Source organism: Megascapheus bottae, chromosome 2 (assembly GCF_031878675.1).
Source record: "Megascapheus bottae isolate mThoBot1 chromosome 2, mThoBot2.hap1, whole genome shotgun sequence".
Taxonomy (NCBI): Eukaryota; Metazoa; Chordata; class Mammalia; order Rodentia; family Geomyidae; genus Megascapheus; species Megascapheus bottae.
The window spans coordinates 68,919,649-68,939,150 of NC_143510.1; the positions used below are offsets into that span (position 1 = coordinate 68,919,649).

General features: G+C 35.3%; 1 protein-coding gene across 3 annotated transcripts in view; it reads left to right on the forward strand.

Annotated features, from left to right (window-relative positions):
* Acss3 (acyl-CoA synthetase short chain family member 3) overlaps positions 1 to 19,502 on the forward strand; it is a 141,612-nt gene that overhangs the window by 79,240 nt on the left and 42,870 nt on the right. For all 3 annotated transcript variants that reach the window (XM_090328307.1, XM_090328308.1, XM_090328306.1), the window contains one exon: positions 16,833 to 16,984. In XM_090328307.1, the coding sequence (XP_090184433.1) occupies positions 16,833 to 16,984 (152 nt within the window). The remainder of the gene's footprint in view (positions 1 to 16,832; positions 16,985 to 19,502) is intronic.

Sequence of the window (19,502 nt, forward strand, 5' to 3'; positions counted from 1 at the left end):
ATTCAACAGTGATATTCACTAGACACAAAGTTGGAAATGAACTTTACAACTTAGAGGAAAGGAGAGTCAGGGGAACGAGAGAAAATAAGAAAGGGGGTGACTGTTAAAAAAGAAATGTACTCATTACCTTACTTAGGTAACTGTAGTCCCTCTATGTATCACCTGAAAAACAATTTTTTTAAATCATTGGAATTATACAGAATCTGTTCTTTGAACATAATATATTCAAAACAGAAATTAGAAACAGAGAAGTAAAAGAAAAATCAAACAACTGAAATAGAATTAATACACTTCTATATAATTCATAGGTCAAATAAACACTGAAGGAAAATTGTCTATATACATGCATATATATATTTGTAATGTCTGTGTCTACGTGAAAGAAAAAGAAAATATGACAAAATTTGTGGGAACAAAGTAATGCAAAGAAGAAAAGAGCTAAATAGGTGTATTAGAATAATGTGGAGAAATCTCAAAAACCCAGTACAAAACAAACAAATAAGGGACTAATAAAGGTAGACACAGAATTTAATGAAATTGAAAATAGAAAAGCAATAGAGAAAACCAATAAATCACAGAGTTGATTCTCTGTAATCAAATTGACAAATCTGTATGTCTTACAGAGAAAAAAATGCCACAAATTGCCAATATCACAAATTAAGATGTCACAAATGACCCTAAAGGCATAAAAGGGACAATAAGGAGGTACAAAAAGACTAACTGAGCCACAGAAAACTTGTTAACTTAGATAAATGGGGCCATTTCCTCCAGAGACACACATTAGTACAAGTCATCAAATAAGAAGTCTACCATTTGAATAACAGTAAGAAAGCCAAGTTTCTTAGAGTTCATTTCAATAAACACGATTTTATTATCATATATTTTTATTAAACATTAAAACCTTTATTTATTATCATATATGATCATATACCCATATCTATTGAATCTTTATGACTCTTGCTAAGAATATCCTCCTTTCATCTGACTGTGTGCATGTCTAGACTCCTGTATAATTTATCATTTATGATTTATATTGTTGTGTATGTTTTGTCTTTTTACCATCCAGTGTCTTTACTTGTAAGTTCATAGGCACTTTCTAATAACAACAAATGAAGGAAGCCATGCATTCTCTGTTTCGTCACATTTGGTTTACCTCACTTAATCTAATTGTTTCCAAGTCTTACCATTTCCTTGGCAATATCATTATGATATTATTCAACTAGTACAATACCATTCTTTCTAATGGTTGAGTGGAATTCCATGGTATACACAAGCCATATTTTCTTGATCTATTCATCTACTAAGAAACATCTGGGTTGATTCCATATCTTGGCTATGGTAAACAATGCTGCAGTGAAAATGGATGTGCTGGTAGCTTTAGTGTGGCCTTGCTTGTTTGTTTGTATTCCTTTGTTACTGTTCTTTATTTCTGTACCTTCCATAGTATATGTCAGTTTAGTTGATTTGGGAAGGGTTAGACAAAGCACTGAAATGACAGGACCAAGGGTGAACTAATTCAACAGTGATTCTCACTAGACACTCTGTTGGAAATGAGCTATCCAACTTGTGAGGGAGGGGCCCTGGAGAGAAAAACTGGGAGAAGAAGAGGAAGGAGGTCACACTGTTCAAGAAGAAATGTCCTCATTACTTGACTTACATAACTGTAACCTCTGTGTACATCACCTTTTAAATAACAATAGAATCAAGTTTGCAATTTTAAAGACTCCCTGCAAGAAATCTCTAGGCTTCTAGAAAATTCAGTCAAGTGGTTAAAAAAGAATTAACATTACATAATTTTATCCAGAAAGTATAAGAAGAGTAAGAGTAGGGTGGGGAGTGTAGGTCTAGTGGTAGAGTGCTTGCCTAACATTCAGGAAGCTCTGGGTCCTCCATATTACATACACAGAAAAAGCTGGAAGTGGTGCTGTGGCTAATGTGGTAGAGCCCTAGCGTTGAGAAAGCTCAAGAACAGTGTCCAGGCCCTGAGTTCAAGCCCCAGGACAAGCAAAATCAAAAACAAACAAACAAAAAAGACTAGTATTGACCTAGAAGAGGAGCATACAATGACAGAAAAACTACTATTGATTAACATTTTCCATGAATACAAAAAATCCCTGATACAATATTAGTAGATAGAATTCATCAGTATATAAAAATAATAAGATGTCATGATTAAGTGGAATTCATTCCAAGAGGTAAGACTAGTTCAATATTAAAAAATTAGTTAATTTGATTTATTAATCAAATATATTAAGAGGCTAAAGAAGCAAGAATGTATAATCATATCAGTAGGTACAGAAGGCATTAAGAAACTCAACATCTTTCTTAGTTAAGAATTGAGAAATAAACCTCAACCTGAAAAATCTGAAAAGTTCTAATTATAGCATGTTTAGTGTTAGAATTGAATGGTTTTCTGTAGTATTTGGGAAAAAGTCTAAATCTCCATTTTCAGCCTTTATCTCGATTTTGACTTGACTGACTGAAGTTTTAGTAATACAGGAAAACAAAGAAATAAAATGCATGCAGATCAGGAGTGGATAAGAATTCTTTCAGGGCTGTGAGTGTGGCCTAGTGGTAGAGTGTTTGTTTAACATGCATGAAGACCAAAGTTAGATTCCTCTGTATCACATGTACAGAAAAAGCTGAAAGTGGTGCCGTGGCTCAAGAGTTAGAGCTCTAGTCTTGAGAAAACCGAAGGACAGTTCTCAAGCCCTGAGTTCAATCTCCAGGACTAGCCCCCACCCCCCTCTCAAAAAAAAAAGAATTCTCTCTGTTTACAATGGCCTGATTATGTATATAGAAAATGATAGGATACATGAAAATTCTCCCAATATTAAGTCAGTTCAACCCACCTCTGAATACCAGAGAAAAATACAAATATCTATTTTACTGATATATACTAGCAATCAATGCACGTGGCTGAAAAGGGCAACAAGAGAGATCCCTGTGGATTTGAAACTGTTTCATAACTTAACTGCATCATTATCCTGCATGATATACAGTTGCAGTTTTTACAAGATGTTATTACTAGAGAAAACTTCGTAAAAGTTACGTTTTATATTTCTGTGGTATTCCTTATAACTACTTCGATTGTGTGATTTTATAAAATTCATAAAAGATAAAAATATAAAAGCCTTCAAGGAATGCTTTTCTATTAATGAATATAATTTATAACATTTGCTTATTAGCAAATGATCTGTTGTCATCTGATCTGTCTACCCTGGTAATCTTCTCCCAGCTTCTTGACCCCCATTTTGTTGCTTTTCATCAAAAACCCTATCATCCTGGCATTTACCTGAAAGGAACTCTGCTAGTGATTATATGTTGTATTCATCTTTAATATGCTCATATAACAGTATTTATTTTCTTAAAGTGTTGTGTACTAAGGTTTAAGCATCACTATTTCTGTGATATTTTTATTTTGGATTTTCTCAGGTAGACTGAAAAATTCCTTATATTTCCATTAGGCTATTCAGATTCCTCAAAATTCACACATTCCATGCTATCATTCTGTAAACTGTGAGGATGTGTTGCTTGTGATTTACTCCTGGCACAGTGATTTCTAGGAAATATGTAATCTTTGTTGAGTGAATGGTCCTTTTCTTTTTTAGTCATATCTAGGGCTTGGATTTGGACCTGGACGTGCCCCCCCCCCTCTCTCTCTCTCTCTCTCTCTCTCTCTCTCTCTCTCTCTCTCTCTCTCTCTCTCTCTCTCTCACACACACACACACACACACACACACACACACACTCTCTTAAGACTAGCACTCTACCACTTTAAACAACAGCTTCTGGTGTTTAGGTATTTAATTAGAGATAAGAGTCTCCAGGACTTTCTTGCCCAGGCTGGCTTTGAAACCTGATCCTCAGATCTCAGACCCCTGAGTAGCTAAGGTTACAGGTGTGATCCACCAGTCCCTGCTCAGTGCTCAGTGGTCTACTTTCAGAGCACTGTCAATTTAAGGATAGAAATTTCAGTTTTGTCTGATGGATTCATTAAAACTAAGCTAAATCAAAAGTCATGAATAGTCACTAAGAAAACCATGTTTTGTGAGCCCCGAAGTTCACCTATTTCTGTCCTTATTTTTAAGCAGAGTGTGAGATTTAAAACATTCTGTCAATTAGTATTCATAAGGGATTAGATTCGGGACCCTTTCTGTACTTTAGTCAACATGGTATAGCATTTGCATATAAATATACACACATCCTTTATAAACCTTTAATCACATCCAGATAACTTACTATAGCTAACATTATATAAATTCTGATTAGATAGTTATGATATTATATGGTTTAGGAAATAATTACAATAAAACATATACAGTACAAACACACTCAGTACAAACACATATTACTTTTTCGTAAATGTTGAGTCTGTGGTTGATTGAATTCATGGGTATGGATATAGGAATGAGAATGGCTGACTCTTCTCTTTTAACTTAGTATAATTAACATTTTTTTATTTAGCAAGCCAGTGTCATATTAAATAACAAAAATGCATTTATTGTAACTTAGTAAGTCATTTATAGGGTTATATAGGGTTCTATTTTCAAATGCATCCACTAATAAAGGTTTATATATATGTGTGTGCTTGTCTCAGTTGATCCAAGTTTTGTTTTTGTGCTTTGTGAATTATAGCATTTCGAAAATATAATCTAAAGGAGATTATGAATCGGTATCTGGGACAGTATTTCTCCTTGACAATTAATCTCACATGAAGAAAACTGATAGTCCAAAATACCAGCAGATTTGCAGTTCATTATGTGCCCAATTGTCTGGAGCACAAGAGCCAATTCATTTCTTTTATGAAATGCAAGCAACCCAGGATATCATATGAATGAATACTAAATATATACATCCTTTTGCTTCAGAAAAGGTTGTTTTTTTAATATTCTGGACTTTAAGATAAATCTAAAACCCCCTCGGCTTAAAGAAATCTCAAATAGTTAAAACTAAGGCATTGTTTCTCTTCTAGATCTCACATAATTTTCGTAGAAACAAGTTCTGCTACAAGATGAAATAATACAATGGATAGTTAATATTTTTGTTCTGTCATAAGGTATGTAGTACAAGTCAGATGTGGTGACTTTTGCCTAAAATCCCAGGTACTCAGGAGGCAGGGATAGGAAAATAGGAGATCAAGGTCAATCCAGGAATGAAATCTGCAGTAACTCATCTCAACTAATAAAAAGCTGGATGTGGGGCAAAATATCTGCTATCCCAGCTACAAAGGATGTATAATGGAGAATTAGAGTCCCAGTCAGTCTAAGGCAGCCTAGGCTAAAAGCAAAAACCTTTTCTCAAAAGTAATCATACATGGTTCAAGTTGTAGAGCTGCTGCCTGTCAACTATGAGTCTTGATTTTCATACCCTACACACACACACACACACACACACACACACACACACACACACTCTCTCTCTCTCTCTCTCTCTCTCTCTCTCTCTCTCTCTCTCTCTCTCTCTCTCTCTCTCTCTCTCTCTCTCTCTCTCTTATGGGGTACAAACAAAAGGAACCCTGATCCTTAGTTTTATCTTTCACATCTTGATGATTTCCACATTCTAAAATACACACAATTTTTCTTACTAACATAAAACATAACAACCCTTACACCTCTTCTCCTCTTGCAGCAACGTTCTCCCTGTCTTTGAACAGCCCTCAGTTGCTGTTTCACAATCTAGAACTTCCTTTGGAAGCCTTTCCATTTGTTTCTATGGGCATCATTTCCTAACGAGAGCCCTTTTTAGTACCACTAGTCTAATATCTAACATTTTTTTCTGAGCCAATGGACATTTTCCATCCTCATCATTTTCCAGCTGAATTTCTTAATATCTGGAAGTGTTGATACATCTTCCTGATTCACTTTCTTCCTTTTTGAGTGAGGCACAGCCCATTCCTGTTTCTCTATACTTATTCATATTTTCCTTCCTGAACTGAGAGCTTGGTTCAGGTTCAGTTTATTTTGTCTTTTCCTGAAGTATATGCGCCCTATGTTTCAGTTCAAGTGCAATTCTCAGGGAAGTCCTCTCCAGATTCTCTGATGAGTTATCACTCCCCAAAACTTTGTAATTTGTTTTCTGTGTCAGTTTGCTGTATGCTGGTAGTTTTTAGGCTACTTTGATCTATTGTTTGTCTCTTTCTGCTCTAGATTTTATAATAGAGTAATCACTGTTTCTCCACAGTACCCATTTTTTCGATGTATAATCAGTTTTCAAAAAATAAGTTAAATAAGTGGCTGAATAACGGTATTAGGGAGAAAAGACTTGATTTATAAGTTTCTTTTTCCTTGAAGGGGGTGACATATAATTATTTTCCTCTTTTGTTTTTTAGAATATCATGAACAACTGAAGTAGGACAGGCTATATATAATATTCTTATGATATAGTCATATAATACATAGTATATTCATAGAATATATTTGCTATATATTATGTATATTAAAGATAAGGCTGCTTCTGTAAGTGAACTGGACACATTCAAAATACTTAGAGAAGCCAAGCAACACTGATCAGTTACAACAGAGAAACCAGTTTTGAATAACTCAATCCTTATCTTGAGGGGAAGTACACAAAATATAAATTTTTAAAGGCATTCGGCTTATAATGGAACTTTGACTACAACATACCTCATTTCAATATCATATGGACAAGGACAGATTTTGATATCGGATTTACACACGAGAAGGATGAAGTATAATAATCTCTGTCACGAAGCTTTCTGTCATTGTGACAAAATGCCTTAATCATCATAAAAGTAGCAAATAGTTATTTTGGCTCACAAACTCAGAAGTTTTAGTCCATTATTGCTTGGCCTATGATGGCATGAAGTGATAGAAGAAAAAGTTGTTAATATAAGGGAACCAAGAAATCAGAGAGAAAGAGAGAGAGAGAGAGAGGGAAAGAGAGAGAGAGAGAGAGAAAGAGAGAGAGAGACACAGAGAGAGAGAGAGAGACAGAGAGAGAGAGAGAGAGAGAGAGAGAGAGAGAGAGAGAGAGAGAGAGAGAGAGAGAGACAGGGACAGAGATAGAGACTGTCAGAGACAGACAAAGAGAGATAGAGACAGAGACAGAGAGAGAATATAATTTGGTGGATTTCCAATATATCCTTCAAGGACCTACTTTCGGTATTGTAACTTCCTCCCATAAGATCTCAGTTCCTAAGGATTCCATCATCTCCTAGGAAAATCAGTCAAAATTGTGATCCAGAAGGATTTGAATGTACAAAGAACAAGCTTTTCATTTGGGAACTTTAAAGACTAGGAAAATTCACGAAATTAATATTGTGCTTACACACATATGTGATGACAAATAGTGTGTATGAATGGATATGTTTGCTGCCCTCTTCTCACTTTTTCCAGCCTACTATCTACAGAGTCAGCTCCAAAAATTCCTCTCAAGATTAAATGAATCATTCTGGTGCCTGCCATTCTCCATACCGTTGCTGTGTCCCAGTTTGTGAATGTGTGGCTCGTAAACACATTTCACAATGCAGACATGAAGGCTTCTGCAAGTGTACCTAAGCAAGAAATCAGTTTAATGGCCTTTAGCTAAGTTATTACCTAGGTAAAGAAAGAAACTTCTCTGGCCTATTTCACTTTCTCATCCACTCAAGCTTACAACTGAGTGGTAAACTGGACAGTACGTATAGTATTCATAGTCTCAAGAAAAGTCATCAAAAATCTTATTCATATTTTATATCTGTTTATGTTTTACATATTATATGCATTTTGCATATTGTATACTTGTGTTTTCCATGGACTAAACAGGATATATGGCTTTTGTTAATAAGTCAGCAATTAACTTTAAAGGTAAGTATGATACTCTGCCTTCTTAAATAGTATATTGGTTACAGAATGGATTGGATTTAAAAAATCTGTATTGTGGTGTGAGAACTTGGACAGTAGACTGAGAATTTTACTACATATATTACCTATCTTTTTTAATCTATCTACATAACCTTAGGTAAATTAGTTTACATTTTCATCCTTAAAGAAAGAACTGACACATCTCAGTTTCCACTTCTACAATTTTTTTCTTTTTTTATATTATTTGTACAGAATGAACACCTCATTTGGTAACTTGTTTTTAACTTTTTTCTTTTCTTTTTGTCAGTTGTAGGGCTTGAACTCTGAGCCTGGGCATTGTCTCTGAGCTTTTCAGCTCAAGGCTACCACCCTATCCCCTGAGCCACAGTGTCACTTCCGGTTTTCTGGTGGTTAGTTGGAGATAAGAGTCTCTGGGTTGGCTTTGAATCGTGATCCTCAGATATCAGCCTTCTGAGTAGCTAGCATTATAGGCTTGAACCACTGTGTCCAGCTTGTTTTAACTTTTGACCTATGTAATTAACTGCAATTTTTATATTTAGTGATGATATATTTACTGAAAAAACCTCATAGACATTATGACAGCTAGATCATGATTTCTAATACTTTTATAAATTATTTGTTTGCTTTCAGATAAACTACCTGCTTTGCTATGTTTTTTTCATTTGTAAATATGAGTAGTAATAATACCTTTCTTAAATATCAATTATTTGGTCAATCATGAAATGATTTTGGTATAATTTCCAAGATTCAATCGTTTAATCCATTTTTTGGACATTACAAGCTATTGGTCAATATTTAAAAGCATATTTTTATTCTTTCCCAGAATAGAATCCTAAATTGTAAAGACCAACCAACCATTCTTTCTACTGGATTCCTTCATTTATAATGCTTAAGGCTTTAGATATTCTGCATTCTTTCTTTTAAAGTCTGTCCTTACAACATGGAAGCTATCATCAGAGCACGGGAGGCAGCTCCCTTCGGAGCCCATTAATTCTCTTCTAAGCACAGGCAAAGGAATCAGCACACAGAGATGGTTCTTCAACTACTATCTTTGAAGAATGAGGAGCAGATGTGCAAAATAACACAGTGGTATCTTCCCTCAAGGATCTGTTCTTTAAGGGTCAAAACTGGGAGCGAAGTGAACATAGCCTTGAAGCTTTTTATCTGTGAATAACAAGGCACAATTCATAGTTCACCTCTATCCGAGTGTTTGTATCCTTTCCTTTTATTTCTAATGGCTCTTCTCACTGGAAGATTTCAGCTTTATAAGTTTTTATTGAATATTTGTTCTAGGAACAGAGTTTAGATAAACTCACTTTCTCTATATTTATTGAATGATTAGCTGACATGTTCACATATGGATCTTTTTGGACAGTATATGTGGAACTGTTTATGTGTATGTTTGTGTGTGCATGTGTATAAGTATATACATGTGATGGTATAGACATATTTTGCACATGTATGTAATATGTCATCGTTCTACCTTATGTTGACGTGAAATATAAATTTTGAAACCACAACACTAAGCCATTTTTGTTGTAAAGTCTCATTTTTAATAGTACAAAAAATGAGCAGGGCAAGGTGGCTCACGCCTATAATCCTAGCTACTCAGGAGGCTGAGATCTGAGGATCAAGATTCAAAGCCAGCCCAGGCAAAAAAGGACCTGACACTTATCTCCAATTAACCTCTAGAAAATTGGAAGTGGGACTTAGCTCAAGGGTAGGGCAGTAGCCTTGAGCTGAAGAGCTCAGGGACAGAGCCCAAGCCAAATTCACACACACACACACACACACACACACACACACACACACACACACGAATACAGAAAATGAAAACTACTTGCATATTATTCTCATTTTTTTTACTTTTGTATTTTTTGGTACTAGTAGGAGGACTTGAACTCAGAGCCCTCTACTCTCCGTTGTCTTTCTTTCCTCCTGCATGGGGTGTCTGGCACTCTACCCCTTGAAGCACATCTCTACCTCTGACTTTCCTTGGGTATTTGGAGATAACATCTCACAGACTTTTCTGCCTAGATGACTTCTCACATCCTACTCAGATCTCAGCCTCCTGAATAGCTAGTATGACAGACGTGACTCACTAGTGCCTATTTTCATATTTAACACTCTGCCACTTCTTCACTAATCAGGTCCTGAATTAGATCTTCAGTTTCCATCAAATCATCCTGTGCTGCATTTCCATGAAAAGGAATCATCTGAGTTCTTAGCCATGTATATAGTGACCCTCTCTTTATCATAAATTGACCTTTCCATGTATGTTGACTATTTCTTTTGTAATTTGCTAATATAATTTCTTTATCAAGGTTAGGGTTTTATTGCTTCCTTTTGTGACAAGTAGCAATGATGTGGCTAACCAGGGCACTTAGTTGGCAACCTCATAGACCTTGTATTTCCTTTATGTAATGGAAAATTCTTTTGTTTTCCTTTCTTCATTTCTTTTTCCAATCAAGTGCAAAAAATCTGCTTTTCTGAATGTAGGGTATGAGAAAAATGATGACTTAGTTATTGCTATGATTTAGGCTATGTAATTTAATCTTTCAAATAGATTATATCCTCCAAAAAGATTATGAAGCTGATGTCAGCATCCTTAAATTTCTTCCATGGTCAGTAGTTCAAAGATATCTGTTATTGAGTTTCTTTTCTATATATGTGCCTGTGTTTTACGTTGGAGCAAGCAAGTACAGCTATTATCCCAACTCCATCAACAATATTTAATGGAGGTTATTGTGAGGTCAGAGTCATTTTAGAGGCTGAAGGGGAAACAGAGTTAATATCATATATATATGGCTCAAGCACTGAAAAGGCTGACAATATAGTTAGAGTTAAAACTGATATGGAGGGCAGAAAGTAAATAAAAGAAAATCATCACATCACTAAAAAATCTCTTATGTTGTATAGAAGCTATAAAAAATATTTGTAAACTTCAGTGGACTGAAACCTGTGAATAATGTTCTACATTTAATTCTCAAAGTTAGGCCTAAGTTTTTCGAGTATTTTAAAGAAAAGTTCCTGTCTACTAAGTAGGGAGAAATCTATGAGAAAGTAAAACAAAATACTAACTACCATTGCTTGAGTTTAGGCAATCATGACCCTTTTAAACATTTTACACAAAGACTTAATTCTAACTATTTTATATTCCTATTTATCTCTGTAGAGAGGAGACTCAGGAACATTTAAATGATTAGCAGTGGTAAAAGGGTGAAGATTGGGATTTGAAACCAGGTCCTTGAACTTAATGCCAAACCTTTACCTTTCCACAGTCTTGAGATGACCAAAGGGAAAGCTGTTGAGTAGTGTCTCATAACAAATCAGAAAATTAAGAGAAGGCATAATATTAGGATGTTAGGTAAATGCAGTAGGAGAGAGGTATTAGGGGAGTTTGATGTAGCTCTGAAGTATATTCAGCATGAGAGCTGAGAAAATGACATCAGTGATTCATGAGTCAGAGACAAGCATGGTACTTTTGGTTTTGGGTAATGCTGAATTTCTAGGTGCTGCTCGTGTGTGTGTGTGTGTGTGTGTGTGTGTGTGTGTGTGTGTGTGTGTAACATAAGTCAGATTTGAAGCTGAGAAAGTCTTTCAGGAATGGAAGATCTAATGATTTAAGTTCCTGGAGTGATCAAGAGTCTCATAGTGGTGAAGATTATGAACAGAGATCAAGGTCAGCTTTAAGGCCAACAAACAGAACTAGAGAATGAAAGTGAGAAATTGGGAGAGACTAGAGTATCAGAGAAGCAAAGTAGACTGAATAACCATGCAGGGACGTTTTTCTAAATATGAGAGGAGTGCCAAGCAGTAAAGAGACATTAGATTAGAATAGAGCTTTGTTTACTAAGCTGTCTTTATCACTTTTGATAGAAATTATGAAATTTAGAGTTTCCTGAGCTCATCTGTTCTAACAAGGAGGAAACAGGGAATGTTTGAAGGTTGTTTTGGACAGTGTTGGAAGAATTAGACTGTGTTGCAACTTCAGCTACTTCTTGCTCAAAAGTTAGGTAGTGTTGTTAAGAAATAAGTGTTTAGTTTCTGTGCTTATAGAAAAACCTCACTAGGCACTAAAGAATAAAGGAAACTTTCATTTCTCTCTAGTGTAGGACAGCAGAGATTTCATATAGGAATGGAATAAAAAAGAGGGGAAAGCAGTCCCTCTGGAAGCTATGGATAATTGTCTGTGTGACTACTGAGAGTGCTAAACATGTCCAACTCTCAAATTAGCCCAGCATTAAGGCTGCAGAATGAGTAGTTCCAGTGCTTAGTTTCATTTATGTGACAGGAATGCTTCCAGAGGTCAGCTTTTTCAGCAGTCAGATTCTAATCACTGAGGTGGAAATCTGCGTTGTCCATTGGGGAATTACCTTTTTCACTGGGCTAACTATAGTCAACTTTCAGATCTGGAAAGCCGCAATAGAAGGAACACATCTTGAGGGATAGATTTAGACAGAGTTTAAGATATACAACATTCTGTGTTGCTATCACTATTTGCCACTCACTGGGTAATTTCAAAGAATAGGTATATTTATCACCATTAGAGTCCTGAGAAATATAAAATCAAGACCCTCACAGGTCTGCTGTTGGGTTCCAAGATGGATCCTTACTTTTTGCATACTTTAGAGAGAAGGAACAATGGATCCTCATGCAGCAGAGGAACAGAAAGGCAAGAGAATGCACATCAATTCCTGGGGGGCTCCTCAGATAGTAGCATCTGTCCATTCATGAGGAGGAAAATCCTATGAGCTAAACAGCTTCCAAAGCCTCTACTTTCCAAAATCTTTCCCTTAGAGATTAATTTTTCTGCACTTGTATCTTGAGGGATGCATTTAGGTCATCTTCTTATATTCTCAGTGTGTGCCTACAACTGTGATAATATTGTGAATATATTGTGATTATATACGATATCTTTTGCTATATCAAAATGGTCAGTTTTAATTAAATACTCTAAAAGATAAACAAACATAATTTATATCAAAATTGCACAATCATAGCGACATTACCTGATGAATATTATGTGAGCATGGGTCTTTCACAAAAATACTTTGTTCTGAGCTCCGCCTACTTAGGACAATGTAAGAAGACTCAGTGCTCTTGACTAGGCAAGGAGAAGTGAGTAATACTGCACTGTGACTTCGCATGAGGGTAAGCACGTCTGCTTACTTGAACATAAGCATTGCCCTAATGTTGCACACTGCCAGCTGAGAAGTGGCTACTGCTCACAAGTGGGCAGTGCCTATACAGCAGTGTAACTTGACAGGAAAGGCCAAGAAAATGAGGGCAGGTTCTAGAAAACAAGCCAGGAAAGCAGTCTTGTATGAATCAAAATGTATTTATAAGTAACTTTTCAATTTTTCAAAGGGAAATCACACAAGTCTTTGTTGCAGAATTTCTAGGCACAGGACAATAAACAATTGCTGCCTTAGAGAAGCGGCAATGTTTTCAAAATCTGAGCAAAGATAGTGTGAGTAATAAAAAGAAAGGCTCCAGCGAAGAAAAAAGCCCACTTAAGAATGGTGCTAGGTATTGAATACAGCACCTTGTAAATACTATACTATTGAACTACATCCCCAGCCTGGAAAAGCTCAGTTTTATTATAAAGAGGTCATACATGAAGTGAATCATATTTTAAAACTTGCAAAAGTATAGTGTGAAACTCACTGTCCCCTCCTTCCAAGTTTGTAATTTCTCCCCTTTGTAGGCAGTTGATCTTGTGTAGGAACTAGAGTTACTTAATATATAAGCAATGTCTTTTCTCCTATTCTGCTCAGATATTGTGTTATTCTACATTTTGATTTTTTAATAAGTAATATAACTTAGAGGTTGACTTACATTTTCATAAATCTCAAGCTTTACTGTTGTACATTTAAATATTCATGGTAAAAGCACATGAGATACATGTGCTTGACACAGCTCTTCTGTCCCTGTCTGATGAAATAAAGTTCTGCTCGATCTGATGAAGGATATTGGTGTCTTCTTTTCAGACTTGCAGATAAAAACAAAAACAAATAAACATGCCTCGGGTGACATTTTCCTAAGTAGTGTTCACAACCTGACCAGATTTATTTCTAATTCTACAACAATAAAAACAACAAAAAGAGTAAAAACTTGCAACGCAAAAATATTTTATGTCTAAGTCTGCAAAATAATAAGTAGCATTTGACTACCAGCTATGGATAAGCTAAATCAGAGTAGTATCAATATAGCAAGTGTTGTGTGTTTTTCTTCAAACATTTAGCTAAATATTTATCTTTATTTTGTGGAGGGCTTGGATTTTATTACCTTTTTGTTGGAGATTTGATAGAAAATGTATGAGAGGTTGAGAGGTTTGTACTATGATTTTTCTTTGCTAAATATAATATAGGTAGAAATTTGTTTAAGGACCAGATTTGTAATAGTAATTATAATCGCATATTATTTCTAAAATATGTGGTGTATCTTGTAAATAGTATTTGTGATGCTTAGTCCACTCCTTTTGTGGCCTTCAAGCATAATTAAGGCAGTAAATTATATCAAACTGTGTAGTCTATGTAGGTACTTAATCATAACATAGCACTTTCATTATAACATTTATGTCAGTCTTTACTAAGTATCATTGCTCCATCATCCTTGTACTCCAGTAAAATTCAACTTCAGTGGGTTATAAAGTATGTTTCTTCAGTGGAGGTGAAAGTATTTTAGAACATTATTTCAGTGTTTGAGTTTATTGAGGAAATATTGATAAAGTGGCTCATTCTTTTTATAGCAGGCAAGAAAATTGAAGTATAGATAGAGAGGCTATGTGTGAGACATTTTTTTCCAACAACTCATTTTTATGTCCATGAAATCAGGATTCCCAAGTCACAATCTAGTTGTTGATGTCTAAGACTAATCAAAATATTCAAAGTCAAATGTTCACCTCATGTTAAAAAGAATCAAGTTGCTAAATCATTTCTGGCTGAATCTTAAAGCTTCAAAATTTTCAAGTCAAATTCCTCATATGAATTATAACTGGTAGCTTTTTATTATTTTTGTGTTTGCCTTTTTGTTAGTTATAAGGCTTGAACTCTGGGCCTGGGAGTTGTCCCTGAGCTCTTTGGCTCAAGGTTTATGCTCTACAACTTTGAGCCATGTCTTCACTTCTGGTTTTTTTAGGGGTTGATTGGAGATAAGAATCTCATGGAGTATGCTGCCCAGGTTGGCTTTGAACCATGATCCTCTGAGCTCAGCCTCCTGACTAGCTAAAATTACAAGTGTAAGCCACCAGCTCCCAGCAACAGGCAGCTTTTTATAATGGTTGAAAATGTTAATCTGTATGAAATAATAGTGAAGTAAATTGAAATCCAGTCATTTGGGATAACTGTGATAATAAGGAATTTCTAATTGCAACAAATTCTTCCTTTGGTGTGAAAAGAGCATGAGAAAGGATTTTTAAAAAGTCAAAGAGAGGATATTATGTTAAGGAGAAGAATGATAATTATATTAAGGAATATTGACGACAGTGGTTCAACCATAAAATGGGATATTGTCCTATCAAATTTTCACCTAGAAGTGTACATTAAATTTAAATATATGCCAACCATGGTCTATTTACCATCTATTTTAAAAAATATAATTGTCTGGGGTGATCTCTGAGCTTTCTCAAAAATTCTTTCTTGTTTTTGCCATAGTTCAGAGTATCCCATGAGTGTTTTCCAGAATGAAATCCATAGGTAACTCAGAAAGTGAAATAGGCCAGAGAAGCTTGCCAAACATTACCTATCTTGACCCATCTTACAGAAATTCCTGTATAATACTTAGCACTTATTAAGGCATCAAGAAAAGATCTAAATAAAGAAACTTGCTTTCCTTTGCTTTATCAACCTGTAATAAAAAAGGTTTTACTGGTAGATAGGTGTATACTACACAATGAGTACTGACAGTTTGGGTACCTTGTTGCAGAAGCAGGGAGGGGAAGAAGTAATAGTGATGAGAAGGGGTTAAAGAAGAAAGAGATAAGCCAAATGCTCATGGTGGATCATACCTGTTATCTTTGCTATTCAAGATACTGAGATCTGAAGATCTAAGTTCAGGAAGGTCTGTGATGCTCTCTTCTTCAACTGATGAGCAAAAAGCCAGAAGCAGAGCTCAAGTGTTAGAGCTCCAGCCTTGAGAGAAAAAGGTCCAGGATGGTGCCCAGACCCAGAGTTTAAGTCCCAGTAACCCCTCCCTCGCTACTCCATTCCTCCTCCACACAAAGAAGGAATAGGACTGGGCACACATAGATTTTTATAGTCATGTAGAATATTTATAGTTACTGGCTCATTTCAATAACTTGCTTATTTTCTTCCATTGTAGAATTTACCAATTGAAATGTGTTTTGTATGCTTCTTACTTGTATAATTTTACAAATTTTTCAATAATCTGTGCATGATCTTGCAACTGAACGTGGTCAAAGTGTGTTTGAGACTCTGGAAAAAAACAATGTTTCAGGTAACTTATTAAATGTTATTTTATTGTAGAGAAGTTACTTACCTGGGAGCTAGACATTTAACTGAAAAGGTCATTGCTCAGGAATCAATGTGACTTCAGAGTTTTGTTTTACTGGAATGTTTGAGAATTGTTATTGCCACTTCTATTAGTGGTTCTGAAAGCAATGCGTTAATGTTAGAGTAACAACCCCATTTCTCCTTGGGTCTGTCTCAAAATGTAATGCATTTAATTTAGTGGCAAGTAAAAGACTATTTTCTGTTCTTGTTTGCATATGATATATTTTTCCCGGTCTTTTACCTTTTAAAACTTGAGGATGGAAAACTTGTCATTTGAAAACTTTATCTTTTTAGATGCTGTAAGGAAGCAAACATTCAGATGCCTGGATATTTGGTTTATTTATGATAGAGCATGGGACTATTTGAAAAGTGAGATTTGTTGAGAACACAACTTTGCTCATATCTCCATGTTCAATGTGTAAGTGCTACAATGGTCAATGAAATATGAGACATGTATACCCAGTGACATTTTAAATGGATCTCATTGTAGGGGAAGCCCGTGGGAACACCAGATGCTGGGGCTTATTTCCGAGTGCTTGCAGAACATGGGGTAGCTGCCTTGTTTACAGCGCCTACTGCGATTAGAGCAATCCGTCAACAGGACCCTGGGGCAGCCTTGGGGAAGCAGTACTCTCTGACAAGGTGAAGTAAGCATACACAGGGCAAATTATGCAAAAACCCAATCAAAATGAAGAACTAAACATCATACCTTTTTAGTACTGCACCATCTCTATAGAAAGAGCCAACATAGTCTGAGTATTATTAAGAATGGCTCTTCTAAATAGAACTGAATTAGCTGGAATGATTAACTTCACAGTGGAGATTTTCTAAATGCTAACAGATGTTGATTCCAATTAAACTCTTATCAAAACATTTCTCTCTTTAAAACTGCTTGCATTTTTTTTCTTCAAAAGAAAAATATGGATTATGACTTAAAATGCAAGTTACCTCCCTATCTCACTGTCTTTTGGAAATGAAATGGTATAGATGGGGGAAATATTATCTGGATTCATGTATACAGAAGGAAATGTGAAAGTGGTCATGCAAACTACATGAAGTTGGGCGAAGGAAAGCATTTCACTTTTGCTTTGTAATGAGAAGTTGTTAAAAGTTTTCATGATTCTTGCTAAGCTTATTAACATCAATTTTAGTTTAGTAATGTGTACATTCAAAGATAATTATAGTCCTTTGGATTAATGTTAAACATCAGTTTCCATTGGACTTTTTGATTAGGTCATTGCTGTCATGAACTAAAGAAAAGAGAGTTTTATGAAGGTTCTTTTTTGGGGAGGAGGGAGGGTGGGTCACAGGGCTAGAACTAGACCTGGGCACTGCCCCTGAGCTCTTCAGCTCAAGGCTATCATTTTATCCCTGGCCTGGGCACTGTCCCTGAGCTCTTCAGCTCAAGGCTACCACCCTACCCTTGAGCCAAGCCCCATTTCCCATTTTCTAGAGGTTAATTGTAGATAAGAATCTCAGATCATTTTGTGCCTGGGCTGGCTTTGAACCTCCTGAGTAGCTAGGATTATAGGCATGAGGCACTGCACCTGGCTATGAAAGTTCTTTAAGTGAAAAGTAGATTTCAGTTAAGGTATTCTTTTGGAAAAAATGATTATAGTGTATAAAACAAAGCTGTGTTAAACAGAAATGATTTCATAAAATTCATTGTAATGTTTTATTTGCCTTCTCTTTGCATTTAATTTGTTTTTTAGTTCATTTTTTCCTCAATGTAGGCCTAATGGATAAAAAATAGAATTTAAAAAAATTTTAGAAATTATGTCTCCATATGTGCACCTGTTCCATTATTACAGCAATTATAGTAACATGTGTTTCTTTACTGACCAGGGCATTCCAGTTACAAGACTGGAAGCTGTCTTACAAGCAAGATGATGTCTCACATTTGTTTTATTATTTGTATTTTGGTTTTTGATATTTTTCTTTGACAATAAGGACTGTTCACTGGCTCATCATACTTTTCAAATGAATATACATAAACATGGAATGTCAGGTTTTATTGTAAGAATAATGAATGATAGCCCACTCTCTTTTTTGCACTGAAATTATTCACTGTCACGTATATAGTTATTTTCAGTGAATGTTTAAGATATTTAGACTACTTTGATCTACAAATTACTGCAATTTATTACAGTTATTTTATGTCAGGTACAACTAATTTCATCATTAAAGGTAGGAACTGTGATTATCTTCATTTACTAGTAAATGAAGATAGGTCCATCAGTTTAAGTTATTCTTGGGAGAGAGAGTATCTCAAACAATCTAACACTGTGGATGAATATTAAAGAAAATCACTCCTTGTATCCAAGGAAGTTCATCCTGTAGACTAAAACTATTTGAGGAAAGAAGTGACCTCAAAAATCAGAGAATTAATTCAGGCACTAGTAACTCTGGAGACTGAGATCTGAGGATCATGATTCAGAGTGTCCAGGCAGGAAAGTGCATAAGAATATTGGTGGCTTGGTTGGTAGAGTACCATCCTTGAAAGAAAAAGCTAAGGGACAGTACCTGAATTCAAACCCAATAATGGAACTCTCTCTCTCTCTCTCTCTCTCTCTCTCTCTCTCTCTCTCTCTCTCTCTCTTGTTGTTGTTGTTGTTGTTGTTGTTGTTGTTGTTCTTCTTCTTCTTCTTCTTCTTCTTCTTCTTCTTCTTCTTCTTCTTCTTCTCTCTCTACCTCTCTCTCTCTTTCTCTCTCTCTCTTTCACACACACACACTCATACACACATACACACTTCAAGTATTTTATGTTAAAATAAAGGAAATTTAAATCCACAAATGTTAATTTGGATTAGAAGAGGATAAAATCTAAAGTCTTCTTATTCAACTATACATTTAGTGCTAAATTTATGTTCTAGGTATTTTATGCTCATTGAATTGATGTTCACTATGTTCTGTAAAGTTTGGGTTTCTCTTCTATCATAGAACATTTTGCAGTCTGAATTTTTAAACTATGTTACATGTCTCATTAAACCTTGGTTCCATTAATTTGGACATTTGTCAAACATTTCATTATCACAAATAAATTTACAAGGTACTCAAAGTAAGAAGCTAAATAAAACTGTGAGTCCATTTTAATATTTCAGGAGACTAGACTTTGGAAAACTAGGTTAGGACTCATTGAGTATTATCATCTCCATTCACA